Source organism: Strongylocentrotus purpuratus, unplaced genomic scaffold (genome assembly GCF_000002235.5).
Source record: "Strongylocentrotus purpuratus isolate Spur 01 unplaced genomic scaffold, Spur_5.0 spur5_scaffold_15, whole genome shotgun sequence".
Taxonomy (NCBI): domain Eukaryota; kingdom Metazoa; phylum Echinodermata; class Echinoidea; order Camarodonta; family Strongylocentrotidae; genus Strongylocentrotus; species Strongylocentrotus purpuratus.
The window spans coordinates 33,834,979-33,861,388 of record NW_022145600.1 but is presented as its reverse complement, the minus strand read 5'-3'; the positions used below and the strand labels follow the sequence as shown (position 1 = coordinate 33,861,388).

Here is a 26,410-nt window from a genome sequence, read left to right as displayed (position 1 = left end):
CAAAGCTAGTTTTCCATGCCATCGAAACCGGGCTGACCAGATTAAACTTAAAAAAATAAAAAAAAGCAGAAACACGAAGTTGCAAACCATCCAGAGACTCCTAAAAAATTGCGTTACTTTTTAATTATATCATTACAAATCTTTATCCTCAGTTTTCTTATTTATAACTGATTTTCCTTATAAAATTAAAAATAATTATGGCGTATATATTCAACATTGAATGAACGCCAATAAACAATTACCCAACAACAACAACTTCTTCTTCTTTCTTTTCTTTTTCTTTTATTCTTTCAATGATACCGTAGATTGTATGGCGTAGCTAGCAACGTAATGGAGAACGAACGTGTGTGTTGTTGTTATGGGCCAACCAACTTGATCCAATTTTTTGTATCAACCTTAGCTCGAATTAATGTTATACACATACATTTCATTTAAAGATCAATAGCTAAACCCTACCATGGATGGGAAAGAGAAGCAGGATGGCGTGTTGGAGAGTTATTCACCTGGTAAGATTCGCAGCGCGCACCGCAGCGCTAGTCATAGTCAGCCTCTACTACGGTACTACTACTAGTAGTAGGGTGTCTGATCGCGCACTCGATGTTGTGTGCTAAAATACTTCCCATAGAGATTGCACACATCCCTATGCAGTCTACGTGCATTGCGCCACCATGAAAATTGGTCAATGATTTTATGAAAAAAATTGAAATTCAAACCTTTGGGGCTTGTGATCCTGAAGGTGAAACTCAGTAAATGAGGTGTCATATGAAAGAGCAGGTTTTTCTCCATATTCCCCAAGGGGGCGCACCCCCAAAATTCTAAAAATATCTTGGTCAAAACAGCGATTTAAATGTTGTTTGCATCCTAGCTCCAAAATTTGCCACTTTCCTGAGCTGCGCCCCCCGGGCTTATGTCCGGCAAGACGTAAGGAAAATATGTATGCACTTATTTTTTCGCTAGCCCCAAGAGATCACTCGCCCCAACAGTTTAAATATACCCTTCCCACATTTTTGGAATCAGCTAATTAGGGAGGCGTGAGCTCCGCTCAGTCCAAACCATGGTTACATCGCATAACATCTGCGTGTATAGTGAATGAAAGTATGGATAGACATTCGCGCCATAAACCCCGGAAGTGAATACACGTTATAGTCAATGGCAATAGGCTCTAGGCTCAAGCTCTAGCAAGTCCAAAAACCAGCGAGAAAAGGGACGCAGCGCAGCTAGCCAGGCAAGGGCAGCAGCCGGTTGCGGATGGTCACGTCGGACGTAGCTACGCGTAGTGGCACAACTTGCAATATTGTCATCAATTCTAACTTTAACTCTTTCTCACACGTGGAGGATCGTTTGTATTGTTGGGTGAAAAAACAGATTCTAGTCTTTTAAAAATGTCAACATCATGGCATATGTATAGACCTATGCCGCTTTTAAAGGGATCCGGTAACTTTGTCTCAGATTCCGAAACAAAATCCTGGATTTAGCTCATGCTGCAATGATAATTATAAACCTTTAGGTCAGTCAGGAACCCCATGACTCTTAAGCCTTTCGCCTGTCTGATTATCAAAATATTTATGATTGGAAATCGAAACCAAATTTTGCGTCTATACTATAGTCTAGTATGAACATGACGGACAAAGAAAGAGGACAAAATATACGGTTCCTCATTCTACCCTCAACAATTGCTGTTGTAGACAAAGGAACATCCCTTCACTGCTATTATGTAAAAATGTGTAGAACAGGTGAATATGCATGTGACACATGATCTACACATTTTTACATAATAGCAGTGAAGGGATATTCCTTTGTCTACCACAGCAATTGTTGAGGGTTAGAATGAGGAACTGTATATTTTGTCCTCTTTCTTTGTCCGTCCGTCATGTTCAATGTGAGGCCTATGGTAAAACCGGTCACTCAAAGATTTTTACTTTTTTGAGGCTCTTCTAGATCATTTTGAAGCGCGATTTTTTTTTAAGGCTCCAATATATTATACCATATTACAGACACTGATAACACGTAGGGCCATGCATCTCAGATTTAACATTGTTAAAGTGTTAAACGATGCCTTAAAGTCCAGTTTGTTGTTTTTAATTTTTTTTTTCTTCTTCAAATTACCGGTATTTTCATTTATCCATTTTAGCCACCAGCTTTGAAGTGCGACTCAATGAGGTCCAACAGAGAAGCACAAAGTGCCCATCTTCACAGAGGGCGATGTCAATCTTTGAGGTGTTTGACGAGGTCTTACCCCAGCTGGGAATCTTCCGGAAGATCCTGAAGATGGTTAGAGATGAGATGTTTGGTAAGGAAAATGCTTCAAAAATATCATCCAAGTTTAATTCCTAACATCATAGCTTTCCCTGTAGCACCGTGCAACCAACCCTCATCCAGATGCTGAACAGGCTTTGATGAGAAACGGCGTAGAAGTAGAAGTACATGTAGTGTGATAAAAGAAATTGTACATTTCAAGAGATAGTCACCACTTTAAGAATTCTCAAAATTCTTACTTTCAAATTCAATTTTATTCTATAACCTTAACAAACAATTTGTATTGTCCTTGTTATGTGTGATATAGCTCTTGTGAAAAGTTGTCATTATTATTAGTATAAGCATACATAATGAGGTGTAACAAAAAAGTGTAAAATAATATTTCTATTTACTGTCCAATTTACTTGGGCATAGAATATATCCCATTGAAAACTATTACCGGTTTGTGGTCTAGGAAGAAAGCTTAACAATTTTTAGTCTCTACACATTGTTCACGAATCTAATTCTTAAACTGGATGTGCCATCTTCAGCAAAGACGGGTTAAGCAGTGTTTTATTTTATCCTGCCATATGTGCATGGGGCTTATATATTACACAGATATTCCAATTCATCTATGATTATCCTTTCTCACATGAACAGAGGCTGTATACAGTCACCAGTACACTGGTTCACAGGAGCAACATACAGACTACAGCGCTGCTACCAATGTTGTGACAGCCAGAGGGGTAGAGAACAAGGTCTACATAGAGAGAATACCATATTTCTCTCTCGTGCAGAGAGTCTATGATTCTAGGTAATTCATGTTTTTTCTTATTAATGGTTTTCTATGCTTAAGTTACATTTATAAACCTATGAAGGGGAGTTATTTTGGGCTATTAAAGGCACACTGTCCTACTTGTAGCTACTTGCTCCCTCTATATAGAAAACTTCCCCAATCGGTGCCTGTTGGTCCCCCATGATCCTCTTTTTCTTATGTTAAATGAGAGCCGAGTTAATGAGATAGCCACCTGTCACAGTGACCTCGATGGTGACCTCGATGGTCTAATCCCTTCTAGCTGAAGTAGTAAAGCCTACCTTTAATACTTAAATATTCTGATTCTTCTTTAGTTCTAGGCCCATGCTGTACAACTACTTTAAATTCCTTATTTGGAATTTAATTGGAAATTGATACTCTAATAGTAATGATGATTATGATTTGTCAATTCTTTTTAAATTTGTATCATTTGCCAAGAATCAAAAATGTATTTACCCTGTGTAAAATGCTATATGGGCCCTTCTCTCTCCCGGCAATTAAACGCTATAACATTGGGATACATATCACATCAATGTGCGCTTCCAATGTTCTTTAAGATAGTTTCCATTGTTTAAGCTCTGGCAGCAATAATTATTTCAAGGACTACAATTACAAACCCTGAGCCTTTTGGATCACCAAAATCCAATGCAGTGTACAAAATATTGTTCTGTTGGCGGAGGCTCTTCGAGGATTTGCTTTTGTACATTACGCAATTTTCTAACAGTGATTTTAATTCATTTTTAATGGTTTTTATCAGAGATTTTGTTTTAATTTACCCGAGCACTTTTGGAGCTTTCAAGAGCTAAATCGTTCACCGTTCCTGTTTCTTTTTGTCGCTGATCCAATGCAATATTTTGTTTACAGTATTCTTGTACCATGATAATTGATTACCGGTAAGCAAATGTTAAATCACAACTTATTTCAAATGATAGTCAATTTGTGTCCATCTCTTTATTCAGGCATGAGGAAGCTGATGAACTGCGAGAGGAGGTCAAGGTTCTTCAGAAGCGCCTCTCAGACAAAACAATGCAGTTCAACCAGGCGGTGACAACCATTGGCGTCCTGAGGGATGACATCTTAGGACTTCAAGCCACGGTGGAGGAGAAAGAAGAGATGATCGACGATAGAGATGATACAATTGCAAGGTGTGTTTCTCACCCTGGCCCCAATACCAATAAAACAAAAACTACTGGTGTTGTGTCAATGATGTCATTAAAATGGAGGATCTCTGGTTTTGCATTCTTTTTTGGCCACCCTGGTTATGCCACTGCTGATTGAACTAAGTGTACTGATACCAAGACATCTGCATCTGTAGAAGTATCATGTTTTAAAAAATCCCTTTACTGGTAGCTTCATTTAGATTCTGATGATGGATAAAAAACTTGTCACCACCACATGTGCAGTACTTTAAAGGAGAATGTTGTTGTTGTTGGTTGTAATTATGGCGCTCAGTCAAATTTGACTATTTAGGCCTATAGTCAAGTTCTTTAAGGCGTGTCGAGGTAGTTGAGTCGTAATATAATTCCTAGCTTGGAAAGTAAAGGAAAATGAATACCCACCTTGGCTAAATACTCTCAAACCTTCATTTAAGGTGATCTTATAAATCTGTTGTTGTTATCTCAATGTCTCATTGTAGCAAGGAGGATGAGATCATAACTCTGAAGGAGGAAGCCTTCAGGGAGAAGACACAACTTGAGATGGAGAAGCACCAGTTGGAGGAAGAGGTGGCCAAACTGAAGAGCGAGGTGGAATACCTCAGTCACTATAAAAAGGGATACGATGATTTAGAGGAAGGTTAGTATGATGCGATGAGGCAAGAGTGAGGTGTTGTGGGCCTCATTCAGACACAATCTGATATACCATCTGTAAAGAAAAGCACAGCAAAATGAAATCAACTTAACTTTTTGATAAAGAAATAGCAAGTTGGGTGACAAAGTATCTGTCTGCAGCAGTGGCCTCTAGACAAAAGCACTTGTAACATTGTGTGTTAATCCATCTCATATAGGACGTTGGTGGTTTCTGTTCGAGACCTATGGGAATGGCCGAAAATCATTTGTCACAGGTTAATTAAAAAAAATTTAAAGGCACTTTGATGATGTCATTACATTTCCAGTACCGGTAGTATCTTTTTATGCCTCCGTTACGAAGTATCCGGAGGCATTATGTTTTCGGATTGTCCGTCCGTCCGTACGTCCCGTTCTCGTGATCACGTTATCTCAAGAACCGATGGATGGATTCCTGCCAAATTTTAACCATGTATGTATCTGGCAGAGCTAATGAACTGATTAGATTTTGGGGTCACGGGGTCAAAGGTCACTGGGCTCATTACGTATGCAAAATAGCTCGTGATCACATTATCTCAAGAACCGAAGGATGGATTCCTGCCAAACTTAGGTCACATACATATATAGCAGAGCTAATGAACTGATTAGATTTGGGGTCAAAGGTGACAGGGCTCATTATGTATGCAAAAATAGCTTGTGATGGTGTTATCTCAAGAACGGGTAAATGAATTCCTGCCAAACTTTAATCATGTAAGTATCTTGCAGAGCCAATGATCTGATTAGATTTTGGGGTCAAAGGTCACAGGGCTCATTATGTATGCAAAAATAGCTTATGATCACATTATCATTAGAACCGATGGACAGATTACCATCAAACTCAAAACATGTATTTATCTTGCAGAGCCAATGAACTGAGTAGATTTTGGGGTCATGAGGTCAAAGGTCATGGGGCTCATTATGTATGCAAAAATAGCTTGTGAATGCCTTTTTATTAGAACTGACGAATGGATTACTATCAAACTCGGGACATGTCTTGCAGAGCCATTGAACTGATTAGATTTTAGGGTCATAAGATAGAAGACCAAAGGGTCATACATGTATATAAAAAATAGCTTGTAATAACGATATTCTGCAAACCTGTTAATGGAATACAATCAAACTTGAATTTGAAAAATTGCTCTATGGCGGAGGCATCATTTTCAACTGCACGCAGTCGAACATCCATCTAGTTCAAAGGTGGTTTTCATGTGAACTAGGCTTATGTTAGTCAAGAAAAAAGTATGATGCTTTTTATTATGAGCATGAATGATGTATGGTGGAAGTAGAAGGGATTTGGAGGAGGATATTTCTGTCCCTCTGTTTGGGATGACTCAATCAAAAATATGCCCATTAGCTTTTGAAAAGATAGTAAATTGATTCTAATAGTAGATTTTCTTCCTTTCTTAATTATGCAGCTTTCATATTCAGACCAGGAGAGGACAAATTCACACATGCTCCAAAGAAGTCCAGGAAGTCAGCTATTGCAACAAAAAAGGTGAGGATGGTGTCTTTAAAGACCGTCAATACTACTGGGCCAGAAGGGATTAGACCACCCAGCCAGGTCACTGACAGGTGGCTATCTCATCAACTCAGCTCTCACTAATTAACATAAGAAAAAGAGGATCATGGGGGACCAACAGGCACCGATTGGGGAAGTTTTCTACATGGAGGGAGCAAGTAGCTACAAGTAGGACAGTGGGTCTTTAAAGGCCATTCGTGTTCGTCAATGACAGGAATCAAAATGATGAAGAAATGTGGTATTAATCTGTTTATTAATCAGGCAAAGCGGACTGATTCCCAAGAGATATTGTTTACTTGAAATCATGTGTCTTAAAGGGCATGTGCTTGTAAATTCATGGCAAGAGTCAAATTAATGGGGAGAGTATATAAATATGTTCATTTTTTGGACAAAGACAATTAAAATTAGATAGGTTACAATCACAATGAAAGGCAAGAGGTTATTTATATATACATGTATATATATATATATATATATATATTACATGCAAGGATCTAAATTAATGCTGACCTCTAATTCACTTGCATTCTTCATAAGGAAGCAAATATTTGACAGCATCATAGAGCTGGCTATATATGCACCAACATAATTGTGACCACTGCTCAGTCCAGTATGCTGTAATGCAAGATATTCCAGGAAAGAATACGGTAACTGAAATCTTATTAAGCTTTCTTTCATCCCATCCTGTGATCACTCTACAGAATCATCTCCTGACGGACTACGAGGCAGCGAAGAAGATTGAGAAGCAGTTGCTCCTGGTGAGGAACCAGACGATCGAGGAGTTTGATGCGTTCTTTGAGAGTCATGTGATGGAACTCAAAGACAGGGTCTTCAAGGATAAACCTAGAGAGGATCAAATCTTACCGGATCACATCTATGATCAGGAGGAGCTTATCATTGAAAAGCTGGATATGCAGGTATGTTGCAGTTTAACTTTAAAATATTAATTATGAACGAATAAAACAGATATTACCATCGGAAGTACATTAGAATTTTTTTAGAATGATTTTCAAGAAAGTATAATATTTTTTACAATTTTTGTAATCATTTCATGGAAAAAAGTGATGTCACTGATATTAATGATAATGGTTACATGAACTATCTTGGTATGCAGAATTTAGAATGTATGAAATGAGAGAGGGCAAAATTGAATGGAGGGTTGAATGAGGATGTTAATGATGATGCTATTTACACTATTTGTCAAAGTGTATCAGCTGATACCTGGTATTTGCTTATTTGTAAGATCTTTTGTCTATTCATACAAATGATTGTATGACCATACCAAATGTACTGCACAAATTTAACAGTGATCCACACGTTTCCAGAGAACTTTGAAAGTGCTTAGAAACATAACCTCAATAAATAGGGCACTATTGGCAAGCATCCTTACAGGAGACACATTTTAAAGCGGGACTGCACTACTTGTAGCTTCTTGCGCCCTCTATATAGCAAACAATTACAAGTGGTGGTTATCTTACCTGACTGCTAAGAATTCATAAATGCTTGTAAGTAAGCAACCAGATGGCCAACGGCTTAAGGTCCTCTCCAAGGGACCTGGTAATGAGGATTAATGCCCTACCAAAGGGCACTAGCGCATCGACTTGGTTTCAAACCGGGTCACCGGATTAAGAGACCACTGCTCTACTGACTGAGCTATCGCGCCTCCTAACCATGCCTAAGCGGTGCCCGTTGGTCCCCCATGATCCTCTTTTTCTTATGTCAATTAGGAGTTGATTTGATGCGATAACCATCTGTCAGTGACCTTGAAGGGAGGTCTAATCCCTCCTGGCCAAACTAGTGTAGACTGGTCTAAAGCATGCATGTAATCCATCACTATGATCATTGCTATCATACAACAGAATATCATAGATGTACTTGTAGAGTCAAACCTGTCTACAGCGACCTCCCAAGTGAAACACAAAAAGTGGTCTTTGTAGACAGGTTCCTTTTATGTTTCAATGAAAAACCATTTTCAAGGGAAACAAGAAATGTGCTCGTTGTAGACAGGTAGTCTTTGTCGACTGGTGGTCACTAAAGCAGGTTTGATTGCATTTGTATATTAATAATTTTCTTCTTTCTTTGCGTTGTATCAGCTTGGTGACATGCAGGTGAGATTCCAGCAGACCATCGATGCCCTCAACAACGAGCTGGAGATGATTCGGCTCCACAAGGACTACGTGGAGACCCAGCTGGACGAACTTGACAAGCACATCCGTGCAGGAGCCAAGCCACCCAGTCGTGTCATGTTTCGCTCAACGGGTACTAATCTCAACAGCGCAGGGGCTAGAAGCAACCATTCGGCCTATGGCAAGCAGTCCAGGCTGAGTGGAAAAGGTGAGTAGCTTTGTGGAACTTATACAGTCGAACCTGTCTATAGCAACCGCCCAAGGGAAACACAAAAGGTGGTCTTTGTAGACAGGTTCTTTTAGTACATGTTTCAATGACATCTGCAAGAATTTTCAGTAGTGAAGGAGGCAGATTAACCAGAAGAAGAAGAAGAATGAGAAACCATTTTCAAAGGAAACAAAAAATGTGGTCTTTGTAGATATATAGGTCGTCATTAAAGCAGGTTTGACTGTATATATGTGTTGTCTGAAGAATTTTGGGGGAAGGACGTCTTTGAACCTTGTGAGTACCATGTGCAAAAATATGAGGTTCAATATCAGTATCATGTGAGGCTTGTTAATGGTGAATTTACCTGATTGATTGATGAAAGCAAGTATGTTTTTGTGCTCACTTCTTTCTTTTTTTACCAACATTTTCAGAATACCATCCCTGGACGACTACCTTCTAGACAATTATTCTTCTACCTTTAAACAGCTAACCTATCAGAAAAACTACCATTCAGATATTTTATTTATAATGGGGATAAGTGGTTTATGCAAGGGTCACTCTGTGGCCTGGACCCACCCTCCTCAGGTCATCACCTTTCTTCACCTGAGCCAATTATTTGTAACCTCAGGGTTTCACCATCACTTCATGTGCTTTACAAAAAACAAAGGCAAAGCATCACTCTTATCAGCAAATGTGTTAGTGCAGGCTTCACCCTTTGAATTATTTGCATAGGTGATGCTTCACTTTTGTCAGTTTTACATAGGTGAGGCTTCACTTGTGTCAGTTTTCCATAGGTGAGGCTTCACTTTCGTAAGGCTTCGACTCGAGCGCACGGCACTGCTGTGGCGTAATACCTTTGTGGAATACGTCAACATTGAAATCTCGCGAAAATATAGGCTAAGTTTTATGCACAGATTTCGTTAATAATCAATCGTAAAACAGGGTCGGAGTAGTACCGTCTCAAAATGATCGGAAAACTCTGAACTTTCTATTTTTTTTCAACTCACCTCGCAAAAACTTGGGGCCAAAACTTGGCACGATCTGCGCTGCGCATGCTGGGTACAATACCGACAGCTCGTAGGCTACTAGTCTCGTTTCCAGACTTGAGGCTGGCCTTTCAGGCACGTATACTGCGAATACTCACGCAATTAGTTATGTGTAGGAGACTAGTAGACTACTCGAAAACGATCTCGTGAAATCTCGAAATCAGTTTCGCTGGAGAAAAGTTCGGTGACCTCAGGACGATCACTCTGCGAGTGCATGAGTGACCGGAATAAAAATTAAATAGTTGTTTTGAAACGCACGATTTCGACATGATTTCGACATATTTTCGACGCGACCGGTAGTGGCTTCGATGTCACATCACCTGAACAAACAAGGCGACCGATTGGATTCGATGTCACATCACCAGAAAAAACAAATTACTCGTCAAAGCTTCACACATTTCATCAATTTGTATAGTAAAGCTTCACCCAATGAAGAAAAACGAACGTTAGGACTTCACTACAACAACAAATAGGTCAGGGTCAGGCTTAGGCGTCGAGTCGACGTCGATATTTGGCGACCTCTGAGGAGGGTGGGTCCAGGCCACAGAGTGACCCTTGCATTAGGGAGGTGTTAATTTGAAAGGGTTGGTTTTCCCAAGAATATTTGTAGGTGGTGGTACGAGTCTTATAACTGTATTTATTATTAGACCCTTGCACAGTGCTGTATTGATTGATTATCTTTGATAAATCCAGAACATTTTCATCATCAATTTTATTACAGTCAAACCTGTCTATAGCGATCACCCAAGGGAAACACAAAAAGTGGCCTTTGTAGACAGGTGGTCTTTGTAGACAGGTTCCTTTAGTACATGATTTAAAGGTACTATGTCCCATTTGCAGGCCAAAAAAATGAAAGAGTTAAATTCCAACTGCATTTGAAAGATAATACTAATTTAGAACTTCCCTAAAAAAGGTGGGGCTTGAAAATGTCTTCAAGTGGGAAAATAACGACTATTAGTTGTCAAATCGACTTTAGGGCTATAGAGCCCAAAAGTAATAGTCTTGATTTTCAGACAATTGTACCGAATGGTCATACGTTTTATGCTGCGCAAAGATTCAATCAGTTTAATCTTGGCCATCACAAGAAGTGGGTTATTGATGTAGACAAATGCTCATGTACCCTTTACAACTCTTTTCATGTATGTTATTACCAAAGAAGAAAAAAAGCCAGTCAGTCACTCAATAGTGTCTGACAGTGAAGTCTAGCAAGTAAACAGGTTTCCTTGCATAATTTGAATATGAGGACACTGCTAACATTTAAATTTCACAGATAGGACATACATGACATATTCATAAGTCCTGCAAAGTTCTACAGCACATGAGGTTGGCTGCAAAAGGGACATAGTACCTTTAATGAGAAATCATTTTCAAGGGAAACAACAAATGTGGCCTTTGTAGACAGGTGGTCACTAAGCAGGTTTGACTGTATTATTATTATTATTGTCTTAATCAGAATCCACAATGTCAGTGAGAGGGGGTGGAGACAGCTTTGAGAGCATGGACTTCATGGGTGCTGAGATGGACCCGTTCATTCCACAAGAGGCTATCCTCAGCAAGTACTCTGTCATGGTCTATACATCCACCAACCAGAAGAAGACATTCCATGGGCTCAAGGATGCAAAGTTCTGTGCTAGCTGTGGGGAGAAGGTAAGTACAGTCAAACCTGCTTTAAGGACCACCTGTCTACAAAGACCACAATTTTTTGTTTCCCTTGAAAATGGTTTCTCATTGAAACATGTACTAAGGGAACCTGTACATAAAGACCACTTTTTTTGTTTCCCTTGAAAACAGTTTCTCATTGAAACATGTACTACTAAATGAACCTGTACATAAAGACCACCTGTCTTTAAAGCCCAATTTTCTTGTGTCCCTTGGGTGGTCTTTATAGACAGGTTTCACTGTATCGTACTTTCTCATCCTAAGTGTACCTCATTCTCTACAACAACCGTCTTGACCATTTAACTCCATCATCGGGACACTCCCTCTTATGCCCTTTCCCTTGTGGTATATGATTTGACAGGTCCTAGAGGATGGTTGTCCTAGGGGGTAGTTGTCCGGCCGGATACGGATTTGACAGCCGTGCTCTTTCGTTACCCCATTCCCTCTACTAGTTCTCTGTGATCTCCATCTTCACCTTCCCATTCATGCACCCAAATCCCTACTCTGAGCAAGTTGATCTCGTTTGGAGCAACACTTTATCTAGCAATTAAGTGTGACCGCAGTGTGGTTGGGAACACATTGTAATGTTGGGATGTTGACTATGGAATGGGAAAGCACATGTGCTCGTACTATTTTCATGTGATTGCATAAACTGTAGCCACAGAGAAAATCACAAAAAAATGGACACCTAGCTGTGTTAATTAGCATAGAGTTGATTGACACATATAGCATCCCAAACTGCGCTTACACAGTGAGTTCCCACTGCAAAACACTGTTTATCTGATAAACACTGTCTTTGTGAAAGGAAATTAATGGAAACAACAAGGCCAATATCTGCAGTATGACCTCCCAGCCGTAAAACTGTTGTATAATCTTTTAGAGAAAATAAACACAATAATTCATATCATTTTATTATGTCTATTACTCAATATTTTCCCACTTCATTACTCTGTACATGTCAGAAATACAAGAATACAATAATATACTACCTTTACCCCCCCCCCCCAAAAAAAAAAATATATATATATATATATATTACTAAAGGCGTCATTAGAGGGACATTTGGAGTGAAAAATGAGTCATTAAGTAGACATTGTGATTAGGAGGACAATTTGGTGTCCTCTTAACGTTTTTTACGTTTTATTTCTCGTAGAAGGCCCAATTTTGTTATATATCTCTCTATATATATGTAATTTCACTAAAGGCGTCATTGGAAGGACATTGGGAGTGAAAAAATGAGTCATTAAGTAGACATTAGGGTTAGGGTTAGGTTTAGGGTTAGGTTTAGGGTTAGGGTTAGGGTTAGGGTTAGGTTTTAGGGTTAGGGTTAGGGTTAGGGTTAGGATTTTTATGATGTCCACTTAATGTACCATGTAGAGTTATATATATATATATATATATATATATATCAAAAAATTGAGCCCTAATGTTATGCTATTGGCACTTTCTTGGATCATAGATTTTACGTCTTTCCTTCAAAACAAAGTCTCCATTTTTGTATTACTTTGATTGCAGACTGTGATCTGCCCCCACAAGGTGAGCAGCGAGAAGATCATCATCCTGCCTCATAACTGCTCTCACATCAAGCTCTCTAGACCGAGGGTTAGGATACAGTCTGAGCGCAAGGACAAAGAGTGAGTATGATCAGTAACTCCATACAAACTAGAAATGATAGCATTTGTTCAGAGCTAGAAGGGCATTAACTTCGTGTAAAAGCATATGAGTCAATGCCCTCCTTGTTCTCTACAGACAGGAGCATAAATGGGCAAAGGAATGAGGGAGAAAGGCCGACTGAAAAACAAGATGGATAGATTTGCATCGCTGAAGATAGAAGAATGGTTTATTTGAAGTTTTCTATAGAGAGAGTGAGGTGGAAAATAATATCTAGAAGACCCAATCAAAGTGTTGAAGTTAACATTTGCCTCTGTAATGTCTCAGTTTGTACAATCAGTGTTCAATAGGCATGTAGAGAAAAAGAATGCTTTCATTTTAAACTTAGTTGAGAGTGTCATTTCAGTCTTTGTCTTTTTATGATATTTTGTTTCCTTTTTTATGGTATCTTGTTTTCATAAGACAAGGCATCCATATATGTAGTTTATAGTTGAATATTTCCTATGTTGTCTGCAGATACCGCAAACCCCACCCACCGAAGAGCAAGAAAGGCGGACCCCAGTCGGGAACCACCGATGCCAGTGGGATACGGAAGAGCAAACAAAGGACCAGTCAAGATACTGGCACCCAGGAGGGTGAAGAGCAACAAGAGATGGAGAGACCTGAGGTGACGATAAGGCTACCTGTCGATGACCAGACAGATGAAGGGGCAGCAGGAGAAGAAGAAGGAGAGAAGGAGGAGGATGGGGAGAAGGAAGAAGGGGATGAGGAGGAGGAAGAGGAGGAGGAAGGGGAAGAGAAGAAAAAGGCTGCTGCGCAAGAGCAACAGGTATACATAAAATCAAGGACAAATTGTAAGATCAACAGATTTGTAGATAGATAATTGAATGAGGAACAGTACTACAGCTTTGAATACTGCATCTCTCTCCATGTACGTTAGGTGAGAAGATAACAAAGAAATATGCATCACTTTCTTAGATGACACCAAATGAAAAATGGAAGGAATTGTCAAAGGAATATGAATGTTCTATTATTGTCATCATTTTCTCCTTTTTTGTGAGCAGAATGGTTCACTCTCTTCATATCAGTCATTTTAAGACACTTTATTTGAACACCATTTACAAACTTCAAGATCAGAATTAATTATCATGTGCTTTTGTCTTATTGGGCACCATGGTATACTTTACTAAGCTTTCAATCAAGATGTTTATATAAGATAGTATTATTTACACGATGAAGATACATCATAACCCAACATGAGTAGATATTTGTCTGTAAAAATCTTATACCTGTTCATGTTCAAGTTTGATGGTAAAGTAAGTGAAGGGTAAAGGATATATATTTCTGCAAGCTTTCACAGGTGTTCCCTCTTCTCATTATCTTTATTCTAGGAGAAGCCTTTCACTGTACTATGGGATGACTACAAGGAAAGGACAGGTCAGACTAGACATGTACCCAGACCACTGGAATTGGTGAGTTCCTATTTTCATGATCTTGCCAAGTACTACAAGTAGTTTGTGTTCTGATAATGAAGAAAAGAAAAAAAAATACAGAACACAGCTAAAAGAGAAAACACATATCCATTATTAGATTTTAAGAAAAAGATAACATAGCTGATTAATACGCACAAAAAGTGAAATCATTGATACTACCATGATTAACATACAAATCGTTTATGCCGAATGTGCCATTCTTGTGTCTGTCTTTTGTCAGTGCTTTCAAACGAAAACCCAATTCCATGTACTGTCTGCAACTAGAGAAGTATGTCACTGTGTCTTCAGTACTCTCCTGTGAACACAAATGTCAGCAAAATTCTTGTCAGTACTTAAAAGTTCAACTATAGTCTATTTTTGCATCTAATTTGGATGCCACTGCTGCATTTACATCATGTGCTTTGCTTTATCTTCCCCCTTAAATGTTACAGAGGCGAGTGATGTCCATGATCTCTCAGTTCTACTCCTACGTGATGCTCCAAGATGATACAGCGGGCACTCCAGCAGTCTCCATTCTTGTAAGTAAAATGACATTGGTATTAATTGAGGGACAGAAAACTATGAGATCAGGAATAATTGCACCAAAGTTGAGGTGAATTCTTGAAAATATTTTTATGTGTAAATCGCTTCTTAGGATAGGATAATAATGATAATTATATCATGCATCAAAAATTTAGTGGCTTTTGATTGGTTGAGAGCTCGTCACGTGACCAGAAATAATTGATCTATTTTAAGGTTGCTCTGAAAAAGTATTATATGAGAGTACGATTTGGGAGTACTATTTGGGAGTTGAAAAAAAAAAATTTGGAATAGATTTTTTTTTTTTTTTTTTTTTTTCAAATCTTAATTAAATGAAAACAAAATATTTCATATCTTTTTTGATAAAAATTTAGGATTTTTTTTTTTTTTTTTTTTTTTTGTGATAATTTTTTGATGCAGGATGTAAAACAAATATCCCATGCCTTCTATTTGAGGTATTGGTTAAAACTTTGAGCCTCAGTGACTCCAAAAGTACCATTTGCTTCGGGGCTGTGCCCTTCAGCAAATAGTGCTATTGGAGTCCCTCTTGCGCATAGTTTTAACCATAACCGCTCAAGACCGTGTATATTTGTATACTATAATAGTCATAATGAAAACATTTTCCAGTCGCACCCCCCAAACCCTCCTCCGCCATATCTGCAAGTGTTTCATTTCACAGCTGCTATTGCAGTGCTTTTTATAACAATAGGTTTCCTGCTACCTGTCCATGCAGGCAAATAAAATGCTTGAGGAAGGACATTAATGCCAGGCTGGGAGACAAACTCTCAATCCCATGCTTGAATGTCACGTTAATAAACCATGCTACCACAGTATTGATTCTGTTTAATAAATGTGTTAATCTTTTTCATGAATTTTGTCTGGGGCTGTCATATTTTCAAGAAATCTGCTTACATGATAGTCCTTCTTCCGCAAATAATTGTAAAATTTTTGATAGAATTAAGTATTTATGACAGTTTACCATTTCGTTTGTGAAAAAAAAAAAAAAAATTATATATATATATATATTTACTTTTTTATGGTTCATTGTCAGAAAAATTCTACCGATAATTGTATTTTATATTACTATTGTTATCAAAAAACTGTGTACTTTTTCTGCAGAAGGAAATCAAATCAAATCAAATCAAATTGTGTTTCTGTTCCCGTTTGTGTGACCTTTCAAGGAAGCCCTGTACACTCATTTTGAGGAGCGTTACCTGATCAGAGAAGTGTCCTATCTGTGTATGCATGATTTCATCCAAGGTGTCATTGAGTATGCCCCTCAACACAAGGTCAGTCTTTAAGTTGAAGGAGTATTATGTAGAATGGAAGTGGATACAGGACAGTTTCTGGAATTTAAATGAATTTAATTGTATATATGGGGCCTGTCGCCACGAAATGAGTCCAGTTGGTCAAAAATTTTATTCCTGTTTTTAAGTATTATATGAATCTACATTAAGTAAGCTTTAAATTAAGGGGTCACACATTAAAATTGATAAATTATATCCAGAAATATGAACAAAAACCTAATTGGACTTTATAACAATGGGATTACCCAGTTTTGAGATAATTAGGTGTAAAGTTAATGATGCGTAACATATTATAGTCTGGTCAACAACAACATAGCAACAACACACTTCCCATCATTCGATTTCAATGAAACTTTCAACAAACAAAGAAATAATAAGTCGATTTTTGGAAATCACACTATACATCGCTATTACTACGATTGAGCCTAATGCAACACTGGACTCATTTCGTGGTGACTGGCCCCATATATATATATATATATATATATATATATATATATATATATATATATTTTTTTTTTTTTTTTTTTTTTAATAGAGCACTTCCTAGTTGATTGTTTGATTCAATCATATAGCTTCATTTTTAATTGACATATTCCACTCCAATAAGGAGCTTTTCATTTGGTCACTATTTTACAGGACAAACCACTTTGAAAAATGTTATCCTACTTGGTAACTATTTTACACCTGGAAGGCTGGATAGAGGGAAACAATGTAGATAAAATATCTTGCTTAGAGGAAAACCATTCTGTGCTTGGAATGAAACCATGATCTTTGCCTCCATTTAAAGACCGTCAACACTACTGGGCCAGAAGGGATTAGACCACACAGCGAGGTCACTGACCTGTGGCTATCTCATTAACTCAGCTCTCAACTAGCATATGAAAAAGCGGATCATGGAGGAACAATGGTCACTGATTGGGGAAGTTTTCTATAGAGAGGGAGCAAGTAGCTACAAGTAGGACAGTGGGGCTTTAAGTCCACTCAGGATAAACCACTTAAACTGCCACACCTCTCCTTGGTGAAATAAACAAGTAAACTTTAAATTTAATTCTTGCAAAATCTTTCACAATGACTGTTTGCAAACTGAGTATGGCAGGAAGTATTCAAGCTTATCTATACTATTTTATAGGAGGTATTAGACCACACTGCAAAGTCACTGACAGGTGGTTATCTCATCAAATCAGCTCTCAACTAACATAAGAAAAATGGGACCATGGGGGACCAATGGTCACGGATTAAGGCATTGTTTGCTATATAGAGGTCGCAAGTAGCTACAAGTAGGACAGTGGGGCTTTAAGTCCACTCAGGATTTTAACCCACTTAAACTGCCACACCTCTTCTTGGTGAAATAAACAAGTAAACTTTAAATTTAACTCACAAAATCATCCACAATGACTGTTTGCAACTTAGTGACTCAGGTAGGATCAAAGAAAGATATAAATTTCAAGATAAAGACCAGTTCTGGTCATGCGATTGCATTGTGAAAGAAACGTTGTGGAATCGATCAGAAAAGGTTGATTATCTAGCATATAAATATTGGTGTGTACTGCAAGGTTCTGGAATCATCAAAATGATACGAAATTTGGCCCAGTCTTCGTAAAGTTACAAGCATTGTACACAGAAAGATGTATACGCACAGGTGCGGGACACATGCGTTTATCTCTCACATACCAATAGATAAACTAATTTACCAAATATATCAATTAGTAGGTGGTTTAACAGCAAAATTGTTGTCATCGTGTATTAGTCAAAACATATTCTTTCACATGATTGGTAATAAGAGCTTCCATTTCATTTTTTGAAATTAGGGCGTTTTCAAAACTGGTCTTTACCTTTAACCAGTTTGAACACTCCTCTCCTTCCATCTCTTGCACAGTTCATCCAGATCTTTGCTCATGTGATGGTGGGTAACTTGGATGCTACCGTCTTCCGATATCTCCTCATCTTGACTGACTTGGTAGACCGGGTAGATTGGCATCACATAGAGGACTTCAAGTACTTCATCATGGCTGTCTATCCCTTCCTTAATGTGAGTTTATAAAACAATCATCCACCTTTGTTCTGATTATAGCATAGTTATAGTACTATCTGTATATGTGAATTTAAGTACGGTAGTAACAAAGTTATTACTTTGTAACCATGATGAAGAGCAAAACAGGATACATAGATACAAAATGAATCGTTTCCTTGGGGAGTAGTAATGACAAATGCTTGAAATGTTTCCTGAAGCCTTTGCTATGGTAAGTTGTGTAAAAACCTAATATATTTACGTAATAATCATTTAGTGTAGTAATTAAAATAAGATTAAGATTAAGATAAGATGCATCTAGCTTTAAAATGGGATAGAGGAAAACCTAATATGTTTACATCATGAACCATTAAATGCATTTCAGTTAATTTTATTTGAAATCGTTGCTACTCTGTTATATGTTCTTGTATATTCATATGATTTAAATTCTTTTTAACATCACCTTCATTTATGGAAAAAAGGGAAAATACATATAGTGTAATGCCAAGATTTGTAGAAAGAATTTTAATTTCTAATGTTTGATGTTCCATTTTCTGTTTCCTTTTATTTGTAATAAAATAGGAGGATGAATTAGACCAGCTTCATCTCGGATACACGTCCTTCAGTGAGAACAAAGTCACTAAGACACTCATCTTTGAATACTTCATGTATATCATACTCAAATACAGAGAACCTCGCTTCCAAGATGTAAGTCTATGTGATATTGCCATATTATTGAAATAAATGATAACTGAAGTAGACTGTATGTGAAATTGAAGGTGAGAATTTGATGAGAAGTTGCTTGATAACCTTACTCTTTGTGCTGTTCCATTGCATGATCTCCTCCTTCTTCCATTTAAGTTTAGATATCAAAGAGGTCCTGTGGAATAGTTCATAATTTATAACCCTCTTTGCATTTTGCTGTCTGACACATCTGCTGTTTATTAATCTACAAAAACTCAGTTGTATATTATGTTTCAAATGTGGACACAGTTTAGTTCTGTCTAAGGACCAGTGATGCAATGACAAATACACACAATGTCTTTAAAAATGGTAGAAAGCTTCCTGTGTTTGATAAGCACCTTAAAAAGAACCTGTTTGGCACCATGTAGCTTCCTCCTCCCCCTTCCCAGGCCACCATCCACTCAAGCTCCCTGTTTATAATGGATGGTCTACTACATTTATTTATTGTTATAATAATATAGTTAAATTATTGTCACATTTATATATTATGATTTTATAACTGTTCTAATGTCATTGTTTTCATATTTAAATGTTATTGTACAAGAATTTTCTTTGAATACTTAATTATTTATTTTATTAATAAATGCATAAATAAATCTGCCTTAAAAAAAAAGTTTAAGGACTTTATATCAGAGAGACACATTTATTATTAGTTATTATTTGAAAGATTAGTATGTAAGTGTGAGTGCAAGTGCTCTTTTCTTCATCATACAGGTTGAGATGAAGATGGCCCAGCGACCCGGCCGTGAGTTTGGGGTGATGAGTGAGAGAGAGTTTAACGAGGCAGCAGACGCTCTAGCTCCTCTCGCCAATGAAGGATTGAGAAACAGACTATTCCGGGAATCACTGGAGCACTTCAGCAAAGATGGTCGAGTGGCTATCAGTCGTCTGACGTGTATCCTTTTCTAGCATTTAGTTATAGATATTAGTGCATTTAAAGGGATCTGGTAACTTTGTCTCAGATTCTGAACCAAATCCTGGATTTAGCTCATGCTGCAATGATAATTATAAACCTTTAGGTCAGTCAGGAACACCATGACTTTTACAAGCCGATCGCCTGTCTGATTATCAAGATATTTATGATTGGAAACCAAAATCAATCTTTGCGTTTGTGGTTTTCATAACACTACAGTCTATTGGGAAAACGAGTATGGTAAAACCGGTCAATCAAAGATTTTTACTTTTTTGAGGCACTTGATCATTTTAAAGCGCGATTTGTTTTCAGGGCTTCAATATTATACCATATTACAGACACTGATAATACGTAGGGCCGTGCATCTCAGATTTAACATATTTAAACTATGCCTTTAAGGAGGATTGGAGATAATTGTTGCAAGTTTGGTGAACAATTTGACCAGGAATGTAAATTTTTAGATATTGCTTACCGGTAATCATTATATGCTATCATATTGAAAAAAAGATATGTTTCATGTTAATTTGTATTGTACTGATCACTTTATTCTTGAGTGATGTAAGCACAGAAATCAGTGTCCTAGCTGGCGAAACCCAGGGTCATATTCTTGCACAATGCAAGGTAGATATGACCATTATACAAGAAGGCAAGATTATATCTTATTATACACATTTGTGAACCATATTTCATATTACAATCAAACCTGTCTATAGCGACCGCCCAAGGGAAACACAAAAAGTGGTCTTTGTAGACGGGTTACTTTAGTACATGTTTCAATGAGAAACCATTTTCAAGGGAAACAAAAAATGTGCTTGTTGTAGACAGGTGGTCTTAGTAGACAGGTGGTCACTAAAGCAGGTTTGACTGTATGTCTAATTATCATCCTTGACTGTGACTGCTGATCAACACAGACATTGTGAGCTACTTGCTCCTGTATGGAATGGCTCCTCTCCTCCGGGAGAAGATCTCAGAGACCATGCAGGGGTTCAGACTAGACTCGGCCGACACCCAGTCCAGGACTAACCAGTCTAGAGGAGGCATGCAGTCCAGGGGAACTAACCTATCTAGAACAGGTGAGAGAAAAGGATAGATCACCATAATAAGGAAATATAATGTGTCCATGTTCACCCTTTCAATATTAACAATTTCCAAAAAGCTGATTTGTGTATATTATTTTCTATTGTATATTGTTTATGTGCTTTATCAATGCCAACAACTGAATTTCCAAATGGACCAATAAAATTATTCTGAATCCAAATTTCTGGCACCTTTTGGAAATTGTTTATATTGGAAAGTTAAACACGAACACACTTTATTTTCTGCTATGTAACAATATGAAAGTAGTTACAAAGTAGGGATCCTAATAGTTTTCACAGGTCTGTCATTTGTATTATACTTGATTTAATTTAAGGTAGGAAAAGTAACAGCTAATTAGAATTTGTGTAGACTTGTTACCATGCTGAAAGAATCGGACCAATATCTTTTGATAAAATTTAATAAAAGTTTTGTTTGTTTGTTAAACTGGATATTTGTTAATTCATTTTTCTCTAAATACCTATTATTTAAGTTTGATAATTGATAGTTTGATATAATCATCTTTTCTCTTGGAATATTATGGTTTAGAGTAAACTACAGTCATGTTAATGCCAAGGAATATGATACTAATGCCTGTTACTCATCACGTTATGTCTCCATGTCTATGAAACACAGGGCATAGCACTGAGAGACCAGTTACCATGGCAACTATGAGTGGAAATCAAGAGAAGAGTGATGAGCCACAGATTATCACTGCCTCACAGCTGAAGAACCTGGCCAAGAATGTAGAAAGGTACGACAGGATGTGCATTTATAAGCCTTCAGTCCAAAGCTGTAGTACAGTCAAACCTGCATATAACGACCACTCAAGGGAAACATGAAAAGTGGTCTTTATGTTCAGGTTCCTGTAGTACAAGTTTCAATGAGAATCCATACTCAAGGGAAACAATAAATGTGGTCTTTATAGACGGGTGATCTTTCTATACAGGCTGTCGCTAAAGCAGGTTTGACTGTACCAACATGTAGTTTTGGAGCAGTTCATACCATGGGGTAGCTACCTATCCTGTTGATAACTGGATTCTCTTATTTCCTAGGAATAACCAATTTCCAATTGGCCATGGGTTACTTCTCAGCCAATGCATACATGAATGAATGTCCTAAGGTTTTATCCTTAGGTATCTTTTGCTTTAGTATTGAACGGGTTAAAGGGACTTGGTAACATTGTTCAGATGAGAGATAGTGGTGCTAAGGTAGTGACTTCAATGCTAGATGTACAATTAAAGATAATCTGCAAATTTGAGCGAAAACGGACCATTATTCATGGTACAAATTGGGAAAAATTGATCCGATCGATTCCTTAATTCTCCCAACTATATTATTACAATTTAATTACATTTGAGGTGAACGGAAATCTCACAAAGCAAAAAATGGCTCTACATTCCATTCCAGACATTTAAGTGTTGACAGATTTTTTATAGCCTGTTTTTATGTCTTTTTTTCATGGAAAAACGGTTGGGAAAATTCAAAAAATGGTTGGGAGAATTTAGATTCAGAAGCGCCGCACACCGACGCCCGTTCGAAAACCCGTTGAACTTTGTTAAAAATCTTCATATTGCGTGAATTAATTTCGGATTTGGGGCATCATAGTTGGATAATCCATACATACAAACATAATTTTACGTGATTTGCATCCTGATTCAACAGATTTGTGAAATCAACCATCACAATGTTACTAAGTACCTTTAATGCAAATGTGCAGCTTTAACAACTGCCTCCTATCCCTTTTGTAGCATTGATCATTTGAACAATTGCCTTATATGACCTTTTATGTGGTAAAATGTTCACTTAAATGTTTGTTTCATTGTTGAATTTGGTTTGAAAATACAATAAATCTACTTGTTTTGGTTTAGGACAAGAAACAGAAAACACAACCCCCCCCCCCAAAAAAAAAAAAAAAAAATATATATATATATACAAATAAATAATAAGAAAAAAAAGAAAAAAATCAACATTTCTTAATCCAAACAGCTGTTCAGCACTAAGCAGGACTTCCACCACAGAATAGAAGGGATTCACAATTTTATATTTAAATGCAAATGCTCATGTTCATTACATCATTTACCTCTTGACATTTTCTGTGACTCTGTTTTGTAATTCTTTCTGTTTTCTTTTTGTCCTCCTACAGACGATCTCTGAATCGTGGCATGCGTCAGATCCAAGCCAACCCTCGGATGGACATAGACGATATGCTTGGCGACGGTGAAGCCTTTGATGAGCTGGCAGAGTTTAGCAACAGTGGACTTTTGATGATTGGACCAGACTAAACTACAGTTTAGCAACAGTGGACTTTTGATGATTGGACCAGACTAAACTACTGTAGTCAAAATGAAGTGGCACATAAACCAGGCCCTGAGGAAGAACAGCATTAAATCTAACATGAGGGGTGTTTCACAAAGATCTTAATTAAGTTAACTTATCTCTAAATTGCACTTAACAATATTATTATGGAAATCTGTTCGCATCCTTGAAAATATTATTATTATTATTATTATATTATATTCTATTTTCAAGGAGATGTCATGTTCTTGATACAGAATTTATGAAAAGTCTAAAATACTTGAATTTTTGTACTAGTTTACTGGAGGGATTAGACCACCCTGCAAGGTCACTGGACAGGTGGCTATCTCATCAACTCAGCTCTCAATTAACAAAAGAAAAAGAGGATCATGGAGGAACAATGGTCACCGATTAGGCATTGTTTTCTATAAAGAGGGAGCAAGGAGCTACCAGTATATAGGACAGTGTGGCTTTAAGGCTACAAATGGCTCTCCATAATGTTTAAGTCCAACTTAGAGTTAAGTTCAACTTTAAGGATCTTTGTGAAACACCACCCTGGTCACAAAAGCACCAGACTTTGAATTTCTATTTCAGTGCATACACGCCCCAGCTACCACCTTGAATCCTTTGGAAAGAGGATTGTCATTTGGCCAGATTAATTGGACCAGGATGTTCATTGTTTGCTATCAAAGAAAAGTAATCTTGAGCCAAGTGATTTAGGGTAATGCCAAGCAAGCAACTTAATTACTCAAACGTCTAGAAGTTATACATCCTGCTAATGACAAAACATTTTGAACAGAAGGTTAGATGGAGAAAATGGAGGGATAGACTATCAGTATATACTATCTAAGGTGTCATTGAATTGCTCATTTGATTGTGTTGTTCTGCATTAGTAAACAGTTCAGTCAAGAAGCTGGGATTGAGTAAACACATAATGCTATGAAAAGAAGATTTCTTCAGCTGCTCATAAAAATAAAATTGTACAATTCTATATTTTTTTATTTGTACTTGAACAAACTTTTTGTGAAAATGAATATTCAATTTGTACTTCTAATAATATTTTGATAATCATCCATGTTCATGTACTTTAAAGGGAAAACAGATTGTTAACTTGACAAGACTGCCTTTTGAAGATGCTTTTGAAATATCATAGAAAGTTATTCAGTATAATCCGTCCAACATGAATCTGCCTTATTTTGTAAAACATGACAATAGTATACAATAGTGTAATTTTTTAGAACAGGAAACGTTATACTATATCATTTATAGATATTTATAAAGTCATTTTTATTTTGTAAATTTAAAAACAAATATTGCTGTATTATTGCTGTATATTTGATGTGAATAATTTTTGTGTGATATTATAAACTGTTTGTGCAAAGAGTGATACAAATAATTTTGTACAAAAAAATAATGAAGATGTACTTTTGTGTCATTTGTGGACTATTATTTTGCTTGTATGAAAAAGGGAGGAAGAGAGAGAGAGAGGGGGAAAGGGGGAGGGAATGAGGGAGAGAGAAAGAGAGAGAGAAATATAGCCAGAGTAAATGAGATTGGGAAAGACTGGATATGATGAAAATTTAATGTAAATGACATCAACATTAAATGAGCCTCTCCATCTAAATTTGATATTTGTGGTTGTGGATTTAAATTAAAGTGAGATATGATGAAAATTTAATGTAAATGACATCAACATTAAATGAGTATTTTTGACAGAAAATGTATTTTCCATTAAAAAAACATGAGGAAAATAATATTCAATGGTTAATATGAAATAAATGGAACTGTTTTTGAATGATATTATGTGAACCAAATCAACTTTTATAAATTGCAAAATGACTGATGGGTTCTTGCTCATTACAAATTGGGTACTTGTCCCTTTTCCAAGGAATCATTCTGATATGCTTTTGAATACTGGTTTGCCTGATTCCTGCTAATTTCTTAACAACATCTGTCCATTCTGTCAACGTTCATTTGAAAATTTTCCCCCTTTCTTTATGTCTCCCTATCTCTGTCTTGGCCTTTCTCTTCTCTCTCTCTCTCTCTCTCTCTCTCTCTCTCTCTCTCTCTCTCTCTCTCTCTCTCTCTCTCTCTCTCTCTCTCTCTCTATCTCTCTATCATTTCTCTCCAACTTTCTGTATTCAACTTTCTCATCTCATTTCATGCAACTACTTCTTTTCTCTCTCTCTCTAATGATAATAATAGCTCACATTTATGATACGCCTAATACTTTGTATCTAGGAGCTGCACATATTTATTACCCCGGTCATCAGATTTAGGCTAATCCGCGTCTTCCGCGACACGATGTATTATGAATTAAATAATTTGTCTTTTGGTATATTTTTCCTTCCATGGCAATAAATGTAGCTTGGCTTGCGTTTTCCGTCCCCAAAGCCGAATCTATATAAGGGGAAAACTTATTCGCGGATATACCTTCTTTGAATGAAAAGGGGTACACTGGTGTACTTTTTTTTTTAATGGCCCAACTCGTGAGAAAATAATTAGCGGCGCATATGCGGGGGGGGGGGGGTGGTAGTGAGCACTATTTTTTTTTAAAACTCAACAACCCCCCCCCCCCCCTGGAGCACAAAAAAGAAGGTAAAATACTTTTTTTTTCCTGCTCCTCCCTTAAAAAATAGAAGAAAATTAAAAGAAGAAGGAAATAATGATATACAAATGGGGAAAAAAGGAAGACAAAAAGGATAACAAATAGAATCCCTTCCACATTAAAAAAAACAAAACTTTGTGACTTTCTTTGGTAATGATTTGATCGGATCTATCACGTACCGTGTTTTGTAGGTCAAATTGTGTTTGTCTTAAATACGGTCTCTCTACAATTCTATATGCATACCAAGTTTAAAGAATAGCCCTTGCTTTCTTTGAAGGTAGTCTAGAAATTAAGAGCCGAATGTACGAAATGGTATAAAATTAAATATATATACCGAACTATAAATCGACATATATCCCTCTCCATCCAATCTCATATTTTCTTGCAACTTTTTGTTTGTTA

The 26,410-nt window shown here is 37.1% G+C and overlaps 1 protein-coding gene across 2 annotated transcripts; it reads left to right on the top strand.

Annotated features, from left to right (window-relative positions):
• Positions 1–293: 293 nt before the first annotated feature.
• Positions 294–23,520, top strand: LOC590170 (neurofilament medium polypeptide). Of its 2 annotated transcripts, XM_030986277.1 has the most exons (21): positions 294–506; positions 2,132–2,290; positions 2,896–3,049; positions 4,009–4,194; positions 4,686–4,843; positions 6,288–6,367; positions 7,093–7,308; positions 8,485–8,725; positions 11,225–11,418; positions 12,946–13,064; positions 13,558–13,870; positions 14,433–14,513; positions 14,966–15,052; positions 16,235–16,342; positions 18,240–18,392; positions 18,954–19,079; positions 19,830–20,010; positions 20,940–21,101; positions 21,739–21,856; positions 23,249–23,348; positions 23,395–23,520. In XM_030986277.1, the coding sequence occupies exons 1-21, from the start codon at positions 458–460 to the stop codon at positions 23,431–23,433; spliced, it is 3,024 nt and encodes a 1,007-aa protein (XP_030842137.1). In that variant the 5' UTR covers positions 294–457; the 3' UTR covers positions 23,434–23,520. The 2 variants fall into 2 exon arrangements, with proteins under 2 accessions (XP_030842137.1, XP_030842136.1); XM_030986276.1 differs by having other exon boundaries at positions 23,249–23,411.
• Positions 23,521–26,410: the final 2,890 nt, after the last annotated feature.